At 42.1% G+C, this 15,332-nt stretch overlaps 1 protein-coding gene across 1 annotated transcript; it reads left to right on the top strand.

Annotated features, from left to right (window-relative positions):
• Window positions 1-7,355: 7,355 nt before the first annotated feature.
• On the top strand, window positions 7,356-10,478 carry LOC311004161 (interferon-induced protein 44-like; the record flags this gene model as incomplete). The annotated part of the gene is made up of 4 exons (XM_083996107.1): window positions 7,356-7,442; window positions 9,582-9,750; window positions 10,061-10,161; window positions 10,305-10,478. 4 exons carry the CDS (start codon window positions 7,356-7,358, stop codon window positions 10,476-10,478), a joined length of 531 nt encoding a protein of 176 aa, XP_083852233.1.
• Between the last annotated feature and the right edge of the window lie 4,854 nt (window positions 10,479-15,332).

Below are 15,332 nucleotides of genomic sequence, written 5' to 3'. Positions count from 1 at the left end.
GGGGGGGGGGGTATTAACCCACTGAAATGACGGGTGACGCCGCATGAGGGGGCGGACCCCGTCAGTTATTCGGTTTTCTCAGTTGCATGTATATTGAGACAAGGACAGAAGTCCGACTTGACGCCAAAATCGAATTTTGAGCATAGCTCGATTAAGCTCTGCATGTAAACGTACTGAGTAATACATAGCGAGTGTCTCTGAATGTTGCGTCAAGCTTTCCATTCCATTCTCCATACTGGCAATGTAAACTACGTCACCAACTTTGAAGTCGTACTCTTTTGCTCTGTTGGTCTGGTCAGCATACTGTTTCATTTTGGTTTTGTATTCCTCGTGATGGTTTCTGACATCTGTTACTTTCTCCTTTTCTTTTTGAGTTCCACTTGCCTTCTCCAAGCTTGGACATTTAGTGCGGATGTCTCTTCCAAACATTAGCATGGCTGGTGTTTCTCCTGATGCTCTGTGTGGAGTTGAGTGATACGCCATCAATATCTTTGGAAGTTCCTCTTTCCATATCTTTCCTTCACACTTGGTCACTCTGAAGGCTTTCTTCAGGTATCTGTGAAACCTCTCGATTTTTCCGTTGCTCTTTGGATAATACGGAGATGCTCTGATGTGCTTTATCCCACATGACTTAAGGAATGACTCAAAAAGTTGTCCCACAAACTGTCTACCATTATCAGAAACAGCCTCCATGGGATATCCAAATCTGGCAAATATCTTAGTCAGTTCTGTAACTACAGTAGCTGAGGAAATATCTGAAATAACTACTGCCTCTGGAAATGAAGTATAGTAGTCTATCACAGTTAGTATTGGTTTTGGATAGAACTGACCAGATCAATACCTATCATAGTCCATGGTCTCGGTGGTAGTTTTAGTGGTTGAAGGGGTTGATCTTCGTGTAGTGGCTGGTTAAGCACACAAGCGGAGCAGTTTCTGATCAATCTCTCCACATCTAGGTCCATGTTGGGCCAGTAGAATTTGCTCCTCAGATATTGTTACGGATCACTCCTTGGTGTGTCCCGTGTCCAATCCTCAGTGCTTGTTTCACCATTGCTTTAGGTAACACAATCCTGTGTCCTCTCAGCACAAGTCCATCATAAGTGCATAACTCTCCTGCACATCTGTTGTAAGGCTTCAATTCCTCTGGAACTGGATTTGGCCATTTTCCTGTCTCAACGATTGTCTTTAGTTGCTTCAGTGCGTCATCCTCTGTCATTTTCTGTTTTATGTCCTCAAGGCTCATGGCTTGTACCTCATGCATCGTCACTGATAAAACTCTGTTTACATATGTTTCCACATATTCGTTATTCTCTGTCTCCGGTAAAGGAAGTCGTGAAAGTGAGTCCGCTACGTTGGACTTTATGACAATGTGTTCTATTTTGTAGTCATATGGTTGCAGTCTCAAACCAAGTCTCTGTATTCGTGGTGGTGACAGTGTCGCTTTCTCTGGGTTGAACATGTAGATGAGGGTGTTCTACACCATCCTCTTTATAATACTGTGTGTTACCATTTCTGTTGATATTTGGTTTAAATTACCAGGAATAAATAAATGTTGACTGATGATTCTGTGTCTTTACCTCTGTAGGAAGTCCAACCCCTCCTCCTCCTCCTTCTCCCAGTAAGTGATCAAATCAATGATAGCACATATTTCACATGATGACTTCAACACTCCTGCCTGACACTAAATGACTCTGATGTTTTCTGTTTTCTTGTCAGCTTTCAAAGAGCCTTGGAGGAAAATATCCTGGGGGTGAGTACAAATAATTGTCCATTGTCCACATGGTGACACCGTTTTGTTGCGTTTCTCTGCTCATCAACACTGAACCAAAATATCTCATGTAGCGTATTTGTTGGATTGTGATGAAATTCGGTTCAGACATTCATGTTCGCCTCAGTATTAACTGCAGTGACCTCTGATGTTTCCTCTAGCGCAGGGGTGGGCAATATTTTTTTCCAGTGGGCCATACTGACTCCGTTAAAGTAAGTGAAGGGCCACACAATTGGAAATAAAATTTGAACATGGAATATTTAGTGCAGAATTATTTTTAAACTACCGGTACATAGATTTGGTGGGTTTGATTGTGTTATTCACCAGCCCTTTTTAAACAAATACATGATCATAGGCAACTCATAAATATTAACTTATTAATATAATAATTAACATAATTAATATTAACTACTCAATTAAGTACTATGATTCAGTGAGACTGTTCTATTTGTGTAACAGATCTGCATCACTCAATGAAGAAAATATTAGGCTTTTGTATAATTTTTATTTACAGAGAAACACTGTGTCCACTTGTAACAATTTCCCTTTTAATAAGGATAAGGGGAACTGGCACAAACGCCTCACTGCTGCAGGCGGACCTAGGTTTGCGCTACTGGTGCGTCCGGGGAAACAATAAGACAATAAGGAAACAATAAACAAAGTCGCTACTTAGTCTTAGTCTCTGTATTTCACTGAACTCAAAACGCACCCAACGTGGGTCGGCCAATAATAAACAATTACACAGATCAGATCAACAAAACCCGAAAGCCCTCCCCCCTCCCGCTGTCCATTAAGTCCGAGTCCCAGCTGTGGGATTGAGTGTGAGCGTGGGGTGTGTATGTGTGTGGGGGTGCGCGAGCGCACAGTCAATGTTCGTGCAGGTGTGTGTGTAGGTGTGTGTGTGTGTTGGCACGTGGTGAGGGTGAGTGAGAGAGAGTTTGTTTGTCCTACTGTCCACACGGGAGAGACGCCGCGGCTCCGCCGAGGTGATCACGCCAATCCTCTCCCTCGTCCCGCTTGGCTGAAAACGGGCCCGGCCGTGCGGTGTCCAAACGGGCCTTTACAATCCACCGGTTAATCCACAAGGAAAAGTAAATCCAATGTGCCGCTTCGGAATTTCCGCCACGCCAGCCGTCCAAACGCCGACTGTGTCTCTCTCTCTCCTCCTCTATCCCGACGTCACTTCCCCATTTAAACCCTCGGTTCCACTTAATGCACCTGTGCGCATTACGCACGCAATTTACAGCAAAAGAAAACATTCATTCATTCATTACAGGTCCGCACGTCCCCGTGCGCAAACAACAAGGATAATTGATAACCTTCCCAGCCTAATACACAATGAAACAAAACCTGGGGAGCAAATCACCTACCCCAGCTCCAATAGACTATGGCCAGGTAAAATACAGTGGACCACTACACACTGTCTGTGTACATATCTGCAGTGTAGCATACCCTCCGAAAGATTAGGACTCGACTGGTGGTTTTCAACATTTATTTCCACAAACCATTCCGTAACCAACTCGTTGAATACCAACGTGAGAACTGATAAGACACAAAGATACACCAGTTACATTTATGTTTTCATTATGTGCAAAACAGTTAGCATAGCTTTAGCTTTCTGATACAAATCATCAACACAAGTACCATAAACACTACAAATTGCTAACCTTGTGCCTCCTCGGGGGGTTGCTATTTCCAGTCCTTTATTGTTCATTTACCGCAACTCTTTCATTGCCTCTTTCTCCTTTGTTTACCTTAACTTTTTACTTTTGCCGTTAACTCGTTCCGTATCACCTTGTTTTTACCGGAAGACACAACATAGCTAGCAAGTGGTCAGCGGTCCCTTCAAAACAAAAGCCCATTCAACCATTCTAACAGTACAGGCTGCCCTCCTCTGGGTAAAATGATCAACAGCAACACACAAAACCAAAAAGTGGTCTGCTACGTGCAGCTTTGTGAACACGCGGAGTAAGGGTTGTCAGTTAATGAGAGCAATGCAGACGGTCACCTCCTTTTGCAAGTTCATCAAAGTCTGGCGTAATTTGTGATGTTGCAATGCGCAACACAGAGGACAGATGTCATCTGTCAGCCGTGATCTGTAACGTGACTTGTGTTAGTTCATCACGGAAAATGTTTGTTCGCAGACATAGGTGGAGCCAAACAAAACAAGCATCCTCCGTGCATGCCTGCGCTGGTTCGGGAACTGCGTTTTGTTCAATGAGCCATAGAAGCTGTCCAGTGTGGAGGTGCTGAACTTCTCTTTCAGACTCAGATCACACATCTGTGGGCGCCTTCTCGCTATCGAATGAGAAGGGAGTGGACACCAGCTGCAGTTCTGGTTCAATCTTCTCAAAGTCAGAGAAACAGCGGTTGAACACAGTGTGGAGGTGTGTCAGAGTAGTGGAGTATCTGTCAGTGTGGCCGCGTGGCACATTCAGTGTAGCCAGCGTTGGGAAATGTGTGAAACACTTGTTGTTCATCTGTCGAGAAAACAGGATCAGCTTGGCTTTGAATGCTGTCACATGTGAATACAGCTCATGCACAAATGCGTTCTTCCCCTGTAACTTCACGTTTAGGTCGTTTTGATGGCTCAGTACATCCACCCCAAATGCAAAGTCACACATCCAATCTAAGTCTTGCAACTCTGTGAACTCGTCTGCTTTACCTACAATTCCGAGAAACGTCATGATCTCTCCTCTCAACTCCCACGCACGATGAAGCACCTTTCCCAGGCTCAGCCAGCCAACATTGGAGCGGTACAGCACGTCCGTGTGCTCTGCTCCGCTTTCCTCCAGCAGCTGAATGAACTGGCGGTGGTTGAGTCCTCGGGCCCGGATTAAGTTTACGAGTTTTACCACCGTTTAGGTGACATGATCCAGTTGCAGCACAGATTTACACAGGGATTCTTGGTGAATAATGCAGTGTAGGAAAATAAAATCTGAGTTGGGATTGTCATCTTTCACCTGGTCCTGTATCCTCTGCAACAGTCCGCGTTTTTACCAGTGAGGTTCGGTGATCCATCAGTGGTCACATTCAGTAATTTAGTCCATGGCAGGTGGAATTTCTCCAAACATCCTGACACGCATTCATAGAGGTCACACCCCTGCGTTGTCCCTCTCATCGATTCCATGGCAAGAAATTCCTCCACGATTTCAAACTCATCATTGATCCCTCTTGTGAAAATAAGTAGCTGGGCGGTGTCTTTGATATCTGTGCTCTCATTCAGAGCAATGGAAAAATAGGTGAAGTCGACTGCTCTCTTAAGCAGTTTATCAGACAAGTCTTCATCAATCACTTCCACACACCTGGTAACGGTCCGACAAGACAGACTGATTTTTATTGTCAGGGCACAGGATGCTCGCAGTCTCAACCATGCAGTCTTTCAAAAACTCACCCTCTGAGAACGACCTGCTGTGTTTGGCTATCTTATGAGCCAGCATGTAGCTTACTTTTGTGACTGTCTCTTGTATGGCCGTCTGCTTCACAAAAATATTCTGATGGGCGGTTAAATCGGAGGACAATTTCAGGGCCCTTTGTTCTCTCTCCCGCGACGATAGGTTGGTGGCATAGTTGGCATGCTTCGTCGAAAAATGTCTCTTAATATTATATTCTTTGAAAACAGAAATTGCATTTTGGCATATCAGGCATACAGCCTTTGAACCCACATGAGTAACAAAATATTTAGAAGTCCACTCTGTGTTTTAAAAACACGACATTCCGAATCAACTTTTCTCTTTTTCACAGAACTCATCTTGACGATCATCAAACTGTCGAGGAAGAGTCAAGGAGGGAAGCGCATTTTCACCCACTCCGAATTAAAATAGCGCCCTCTGTTGCAATCAGATGGTATAGCAGTTCAAACTCATATGCTTCTATAATGCGGGATTTTTTTTTCCTTTTCTCCTCTGTGGACGCTGCGGGCCGCACTGAGACAGCCGGCCCGCGGGCCGTAAAATGTGTGCTCTAGCACCATCATCAGGTCATTGTCATGTCAGTACTTCAGCTTCTGACAAGTAGAACTAATGACTAGTTCCCATCATAAATGTTAGCATGCTAACAAGCTAAACTACAGGGTGAGCATTATATCTGTTACACATCAGCATGGGAGCTTCATAACCATCAACATTGTACCACACTAAAACTGTAACTAAGCTCAGAGCACAGCTATTATTGTTATTATTGTTATTTTTATTCTCTCTACTTTTAAACAGAAACAACCAAGGAGATTTTGATTATGTGAAGGATTATAAACCTGAAGTCGATGGGGTCAAACATCTCCGAGTTTTGCTCTATGGACCAGTTGGTGCTGGAAAGTCCAGCTTCATCAACTCTATCAGCAACACCTTAGTGAGGAGAATGACCATTCCAGCTGGAGTCAGTTCTATGACCTCTGACCAGAGTCACACTAAAAAGGTACTTGTTTTGTTATTTTTTCACAAGTGCCAGGTATTACCACAGTTTGAACCTTGATCAGTTTGCATTAACACCTCCATAACATCTTAGATACTAGTTCAGGGGTGCCCAATACGCTAGGGCTGAACGATTTATCATTTTCTGATCGAAATTGTGATTTTAAACAACCACTACCACTTCCACTACACCAGTGTTTCCCATTAATTAAGAAAGAAAAAAAAAAGTGTTTCACCATCTCTCATCTCTGTCAGTCAGCCCCTCCACCTGCCGTCTCTCTCATATGTGCATGCATACACGCTCACGCACGCACGCGCACACACACACACACCATTTTGAGCCATTTTACCCTGGTTAATATCAAATTAAGTTGAAAGTGCAAAAATTACTGTACCAGCATGGCAATTAATATTAAAAGCAAATAAATATGTGAATACTGTGCAAGTGGGCCTAAGTTTTCACACATTTTGTAGGATAATTTTAAAGTATAGCTTACTATTCATTTAACAGATATTTTCTTTTGTGTGAAATATTTACAATTACACAGTCTTCATAAGATTAGATTCTATGGTTAAGTTTATCGACTTGAGGGTCCATCCTTTGCTCATTATCACCAAAAGTACATTTTTTTTATCTAGCTTTTACGATCAACCAATCACAGCTTTTGAAATTATGACTCATACCTAGCAACGACGGTCAACCACACCTCCTCACTAAGATTCCTTGAGTTTTCTGAAAATGTTTTACTCATTTATAAAGTCTTAAATAACCTAGCACCATCCTAAACTGATCCGTGGTCCTGAATGTCGGCTGTCTAAAAGTCGCTCAAATGAGCTCTACTGAGAACAAGCTGTTTCTGTGCCTGCACCTTTAAGTAACATGGTTACTGTACACGGCAAAGATCATTACCACTTGACCTGGGTACTTACTACCACCTGTACCCAGGAGAGGCCACCCCATGCATTTATGGCCTCCCCTATATACACAAGGAAGGAGCTCCTCTCAGACCCATTGTAAGCCCCCCAAAGCAACAGGACCATGTTATAAACTAAAAAATTAAGACCATTATCATTAATCTGTCACATTTTATTCATGTGTCTTTCAGTATGAAACCCATAAAATCCAGAAAGGAGCCAGAAGAGATAGGATGTTCTACCCTGTTGTTTTCAATGATATCATGGGTCTGGAGGACGACACTGAAAGTGGAGTCAGGGTGGACGACATCAAACTGGCCATGATGGGACACGTGAAGGAGGGTTACAAGGTACGACTGTCACACCTTTGTTCAGTAAAACAGACATTTAGAGGTTGACAAACACATCAATATCATTACACACACAATAATGGGGCATGGGGTAATTTGGTTATTAACAGCTCCATAGTATTGTTGTTGCTATCATTGCTGTTATATGTCTTATCATTATTATAATTAATACTGATCTCCATCACTGACACATATCGCTTCCCCTGCACATCCATGAGAACAAACCATTTCCATTTTTCCCTTCTCATTTTATTTTATCTTTCTTTTCTTTTCTCTTCTTTGGTTTGTTTTTATTTTGTGTTATGTTTGCTCCATTTTGTTTTCTGTTGTTGTCTGTGTTTGCCTGATCATCACCTACAAATGTGTTGTTCTATTATGCATCTCCTTCTATTATTTGATGTCACAACCATCACCTTAGTATTAATATCGTTATTATTATTTCCACTTATTTAGTCCTTTTACTCTCTCTCTTTGTGCTTCTTTATCTCTATTCACTTTTTTCCCTCTCTCTCCGTTCATCCGACTTTCACCATGCCTCCTCCTCCTCCATCCCTGCTCTCTTAAACTTACTAAGACTCACACACACACACACACTGCTGAGATGCCGGGGAAGGCACACACAGGACGGAGCTGCTAATGATGGGCCCTTTGGTTTGATGGCAAGCAGTGTGGGGGTCAAAGGGTCAGTTATCCCTCAACAAAACATCACCCCGAAGAGGGGGGGGGGGGGGGGGTAGCGGGATCCTCTGGATTGGTCAGGCTCCCTCCACCATGATCGGGGAGAAATATTTCAGGTCCTTTCACTCCTGTCCTGTCTCAGCCTGATTAGTCTGGCCTGACGGAAGTGTGTTGCTACAATTAGCCTGTGATTGGCCAGAACGAGCCACCCGGTGGAAGTCCTGCCTCTGTGTTGCAGCTTTCACAGTCCACCCGGCAAAGCGAAACATCAACAAACAACAACAGGAACCAAACCATAGATCTATTATACATCCGTGTCATGAACTGAACAGAGGAAGACATATCCGTCAGCGGTTGCCGACCGTCGTTACACCGCGGACCCAAATCCAGTTTCCAACCAGCAATATTTTGCAAGCGCACTGTTGCTACGCCGCCGACCACAACAATTGTGACTGGATGAAAGAATTCCAAACGGCCGGAGCCTTTTTGTCTCCGATCGCAGAATCATAGGCGGACCAGCCAGACCCTTCTTCTCTGGACGAGGGTCTGGCGAGTGAGACTACAGCCTGATTATGGTGCAGCTCTTCTTTCTATCATTCATCCTGTTGCATGAAAAGTGAAGATTATTGTATAACAGTGAAGATATTAATAAAATGGTGGTATATCATATCAGCTGTCACGTTAACATTCAACTTCATTGTAGTCAGTGCTAGGACTTAGCTGTCAAAGATGTATGACACCACTGTACAAACATTTGTTGGTCTTGAGGACCAAACAGCTGGTGATGGGAGCAGCTCCAAACACTAAGGTCATAGCAGAAATGTTTCCTTCATAGTACAGGGCAGGCTGTATAAAGTTCATGTCTGTTACAGCCCCAAAGCAAAAGAAACAGAGACTCAAATGCAAAGAGGCCAGTAACATGAATTAAGGACCCTAACAAAGGTTTTATACTTTGAAAAACAATTAACCAGGCTTTATTTAACCAAAAGAATCATATAAATCAAAATCAAATAACTTAAAAGGGATGCAGGTGCCGGCTGAACAAAACAAACATGAAACGGAGGACAGAGACTGACCCAACAGAGCCAACTAAAGCTGCCTAAACAAAGGATCTACCTAAAGGAACAAGAGAACCAAAACTGAAAAGAGGACCAGCGGTCACCTATACCCCAAACTAAAACAGTGATATAAGAAACACATGGGGACGAATAAACGGAGGGGAAAATAATGACGCTTGGAATGAAACGGGAAAAGGGAGAATGGAAAACAAAACCTCTTCCCACCGGGACTGGGAGTGTGAGTGTGAGTGTGATCAGAGACCCCTATGAGTGGAAACACCGCTCAGATGTGCATCCACACGGAAGGAGCCGGCTGAGAGAAAAGACTAGGGACGCGCAGCAGAGGAGGCAAGGGCACACATAATGTCTCATTATTAATTAGTGTGTTTACATTGTTTTTCAGTTCAATCCTGTGTCTTCATTGTCCAGTCGTGATCCAGACTACAACTCTTCACCCTCTCCAGATGATAAAGTCCATGTTCTGGTTTGTCTCCATTCTGCAAACTATGCAGAAATTAAGGAGTCAACTCTGCAGAAGATGAAGGAGATCAGAGAGCTAGCCAGCGACTTGGGTAAGAGCAAAGATCAGGGGTGTTTCAGAGACCAGAGTACACAGCTACAGATAATCAAGGTATAACTGAAATAACAATACGGACTTGTTCAATATCCAAATAATCAGAGATGTAATTGATTTGATGATTGTGCATCATTAGCACCAGATCTCTAGACTAGGCTCTCCAGATGTAAGGATCATGAATATGATCTTTTCTGGAACACCACCATGTGTTGAGTGTTTTATATTTGTTGGGATCTAGAGACTAAACAAAGCTGCATGTCAAAAATAGACTTATAATAATATAGAGTGAATCTCTGCATGTGCAGGAATTCCCCAACTGGCTGTTGGCACCAAAGTTGATGAGGCCTGTGATGAAACTCAAAAGGATCTGAAGAACGTCTACAAGAGCAAGTACATTAAAAAAAAGGTGAATCCCTGTCAGTCTTCTCACCAGTTTGTTACATTAATGTTTAATCATTTCAGCTCAGATATGTTGAACTTTACAATCTGTTTCAGAATATTAGCTAAAAACGTGTGAATAAAATCAACGATTGTTTCTTTCAATCTCAGATGAAGGACTTCAGCTCAACCCTGGGTGTTCCAATGAACTGCATCTTTCCTGTGAAGAACTACAGTGAAGAAGCCGCCATTGATGATGATGTTGACACTTTGATCCTGAGTGCCCTGAGGCTGATTATTGATTTTGGAGACGACTACATTTACAAAATGTTTGATAATCAATGATCATCGTCCAACTAAATCCCATCAGATAATTGTGTCTGTTCTTCACTTACATTACAGCTCCACAAGATACTAAAAATAAAGTCACATTTAATTCAACACATTTTTTATTGCATTTGCATTGATGACGTGTTGAGTATCAATATTAAAAGATAGTTTATATGGTTGTGCTTTTCTTTCTAAAATTCCAACTAAATTGCACCATCGTTTACAAACAGCTCAGGTGCTGGATTAAAATGTATATAACTTTAGCATACCTGTCTCACCACTGTCTGATCAGCCATAGTTTGGTTAATTAATAAATGGCAGTTGGATCTGCATTTAAGGTAATTATTCATTCAGTTGATCTTCAGATGATTTTCAGAAATGATAGAATTGTTTTGTCTCTAAAATGTGTGTCCAGAGTTGCACATGGAGAAGATTCAGACCAGAGGTGACACAGTAGTTCAGGGCCTCACAGAGCTTGGGTCGTGTTGGTTTGAACTCTACCTTGAATGATGCCAAGAGAAAAAACAGCGTGTGCAAATTTGAATCAGTGTTTAACATGCAAGATAGACCATGGCGGGGTGGCGTTTAGCTCACTGGGTAGAGCTGCCGCCCCATGTTGAGGCTCAGTCCTCGATGCAGGCGGCCCCGGTTTGAGTCCCGCGTCGGACGGCCCTTTCCTGCGTGTCATTCCCCCACTCTCTGCCTCCCCATTTCCTGTCTCTCTCTCGACTGCACTATCAACTAAAAAGGCAATAAAAGCACAAAAAATATACTTAAAAAAAAAAAAAAAAGATAGACCATGGCTGTGTTGTATGATAATAAATCGATCAAACTAATGCAGCCGTGCAGACTTCGTGTTGTTAACTGTTCTCATTAGTTAAAAAAAGAATACAGTATACATTTACAAAACCATACTTGGCTTAACACCTCTCTACCTCTCTTCCCTTCTGCACCTCTCCCACTCCGCTCTAGTCTAAGGTCCAGTAAACTCATCAAACTCTCATTCCCCAAAAAGCCCACACCGTCTTTGGACGCAGTGGTTTTAGGTTTGCTGCAGCTAATGATTGGAAAAGTTTACAAAACACCCTCAAAGCCCCTGTCCACAGCTCTGACTTGCTCAACTGGTTCGCCTCAGGGGTGTGTCTTGTCGCCCTTATTATTCATCCTGTACACAAACTGCTGTCGCAGTATTTATGAGTCATCATTTATCATAAAATATGCTGATTCAGTGACCCTCAGTCTCTTGCAGGATCATGAGGTGGGCCACGGTCCTGTTTTGGATAATTTTGCTGAGTGGTGTGAGGAGTCATTTTTGCAACTAAATGTTAGCAAGACAAAAAATCTGCCGTTTGACTTTAGTAGAAACCGTCCTACCATGCCACTAATGACCATAAAAGGGTCCCCAGTCGAGACATTCACCCAGTATAAATACCTTGGGACTATCCTGGACGATAGGCTGGCATTTGAGCCCCACACGGACAGAATCTGTAAGAAGGCCAATCAAAGACTGTTTTATTTGAGAAAGCTGAGGACTTTCCAGGTAGAGAGCTCCCTCATGAGAATGTTTTATTCATCCTTTGTGTGACAGTTGACGGGTCCTGTCACTATGCCTCCAATTGATCATGCGCCCTGGCTATTGGCCAAGGGGATGTCCCTTTGGCTGGGTTGGCAAGCGCGCATGACTATTACCCGGGAAGTGTGGGTTCAATCCTCGCCCGGGCCCCCTTCACCTTGCCACATTCGTCAAGTCTGTATTCACTTTTTCTATTATCTGCTGGTTTGGTAACCTCAGTCTAGCTAACAAAAACAGACTAAGCAGTATCATTAAACAATGCCGAAAGATCATCGACACTGACCTTGATGATCTAGGTCAGATTTATCAAGTCAGGTGTGTTCAGAGGGCAAAGGCCATACTGGCAGATCCTGATCATCCTCTGAACAAGGAGTTCAGATTGTTACCCTCAGGTAGGAGGATGTCCTTTACTAGGAAGGCCAGGTCGACTAGATACTTGAGATCATTCGTCCTGTTAGCTGTTAAATATTTGAACCAGCTGTAGCTGATGATTTGATGTGACTTGTAGGTATTAGGTAATAATTTTTATGATGTATCCTGGTATTTCTCGTACCGTTATGTATTACATACGATGTATTTCTATCTATTTATTGCTACTTTATGTGTTGTATCCGGTGGGTTTATTGTGCCAACTGCTGTTGTACACTGAATTGCCCCCTTGGGGATATTAAAGTTAATCAATCAATCAGTCACTATCTTGACATCACGCACTATCTTTAAACAAAATTTACAACAAATTACAGTTGAGTCTTGCATCTGTTGAGTAGGCCTACCTGTCATGTCCCACTGTTTTTTGTTACTGTTTTATTGCAATGTATTTATTTATTAACCGATTGTTCCATATTTCGCACATTCTGTGACAAACTGTAAACTGTTTTCTTGTCTGTAACAACATCTATTGCACGTCTGTCCGTCCTGGGTGAGGGATCCCTCCTCTGTTGCTCACCCTGAGGTTTCTCAGATTTTTCCCTGTTAAAAGGGTTTTCCATGGAGTTTTTCCTCAGTCGATGTGAGGGTCTAAGGACAGAGGATGTTGTTACGATGGCATGTAAAGCCCTTTGAGACAAACTGTTTGTAAAAACGGGCTATACAAATAAAATTGCCTTGCCTTGCCTTATTCAGTAATTTATATAACCTTGTTTTACACCCCCCAAGGTGATATAAAGTCGGTGTGACTGATCGTACACATACGTGCCTCTGAAGCCTCCATCCATTAATGATTGACAAATACTTTATGATGCCACCCTCTACCTTTTGAATGTGGTACTGTCAGTAAAGTCCCTCTTCTTGACTGTCACATGCTGTGAAGGGGGCAGAACGATGCCTTTAAAGTAGAATATATCGGAGGGTGACATTTAAATTACATCTGTTTTCAGCCTCCAGATTTATCAACACCACAACAGTTTTGCACTGAAATCAGAGATGTAAACACCTTTTGTAAAACATGTGGCACACACTGATATTTACACCAGGATCTACACCAGATCCTAATGCAGGTTAGATAAATGAGGGCCAGTGTGCGCTGCATTGACGCCATTTGGTGTAAATTTTGTGTGTGTATTAGCCTGGGTTAGGGGTTGCTGGTGTTGTTGTGCTGGCCTTGCATCAGACTGCTGAGTAAATAAGTAACACACAATCTGGGTGTGGTGTGTTTTTGAGTAAATGTTAAAGATTTACTGTTAGACTCTGAGGGAGCCTTGTGGTTTTCTTATAAACTACATGGTTGATGAAAGTGAAAGTTAAACAGCATGTATAAAGGACCAAATCCAGCAGGGTAATTGGGTGCTCCTCTTTGCTGTGTCGCCTTTGAAGGTAAGAACTCTCTACCATCATTAATGTCAGATTACTGCAAGAAACATACTGTAATTATTAATCAATGTAATATACATATGTTTATGTAGAGATTTCAATGTGATTTTTGGTTTAATCAGGTGAAAATTTTAGCATTGCAATAAGTGTTTTTACTCTCATAGGTATTCCTCCTTTCAAGCCATGGAAGGTGATTTATCATGTAAGTCAAACTTTTTTCAATGTTTCAATTATTAGTTTTCTCTATTGTATGTGCAGCGGGGGTCAGTCTAATATGACTTCATCAAATGTACACACTTAACCAAAACACTCAGTTGAAACTAACACCCCAGTCTCATTTGAAATACATTTTAAGTAAATAAACCAGACTTTACACATCATCATCATCATCATCATCAGTGAGTCTACAAAAAACATTCTGTAGCATTCGATGCAATCATGAAATAAACAAGTCCACCAAGATGCCAATCAGTTTCAGGGAAGAAAATTAAATGTTGTCCTCTACTTCAAATGATTTTGTCTGTTCATCTCTAAAAGTGCAGACTCCTTCATTGATACATTTTTTAACACTGTAAAGCACTTTGTGTTGCATTTTTATATATGAAAGGTGCTATACAAATAAATAAAGTTTGAAGTTCAATAGAATAACATTATTCATATTCACATGACAACACTCCTGACTGACACATAATGACTGGTATTGTTTTCTTGTCAGCTGTCAAAGATTCTTGGAGAACCTTACCCTGGGGGTGAGTACTTTCCGTGTGGTGACAACGTAGTTTTGTTGTGATGAGTTCATCAACACTGATAACTGAAGTACAGTGGTGAATATCTGCTAAACATCAGCATGGTAGCCTCATTATCGTATCAGAATAAACAGGAAGATTGGGTGCACCCCAGGAAGATTGATCCAAATAAAATAAACTTAGCTCAGGGCACAGCTGCACCTGAATGCAGCCTCACAGAGCTGCTAGCATGGCTGCAGTCTGATTAAATCCATTATCTTTATTTTATTATCTATTTTTTTAACAGAAACAACCAAGAGGGTTTGGATTATGTGAAGAATTATCAACCTCAACTCGATGAGGTCCAACATGTCAGAGTTTTGCTCTATGGACCAGTTGGTACTGGAAAGTCCAGCTTCATCAACTCTATCAGCAACACCTTAGTGGGGAGAATGACCATTCCAGCTGGAGTCAGTGCTGTGATCTCTGACCAGAGTCACACTAAAAGGGTACTTCGCCTTGTTCTTCTTTACTTACACACACACCTTAACACCTAGTTATTGGTTAGTCAGAAGCTGCATGTTTCAGTAACATACAAACTAAAATTGAAAAACATTAATCTCTATACACTTTCAAATATCATGCACTTAACAGAAAAGGTATTGGTGGTTACTGACAGACACATTTAAAAGCATCTGTTCCATATCCATGTTGGATATGCAACATGAAAAGGGTCACACAGGATGAGATAGATGAAAAATT

The sequence above is a fragment of the Trachurus trachurus genome (assembly GCF_905171665.1).
Source record: "Trachurus trachurus genome assembly, chromosome: 21".
In the NCBI taxonomy this organism is placed as follows: Eukaryota; Metazoa; Chordata; class Actinopteri; order Carangiformes; family Carangidae; genus Trachurus; species Trachurus trachurus.
Note: the sequence above shows the minus strand (reverse complement) of the source record. Positions and strands in the feature narration are given on the sequence as shown.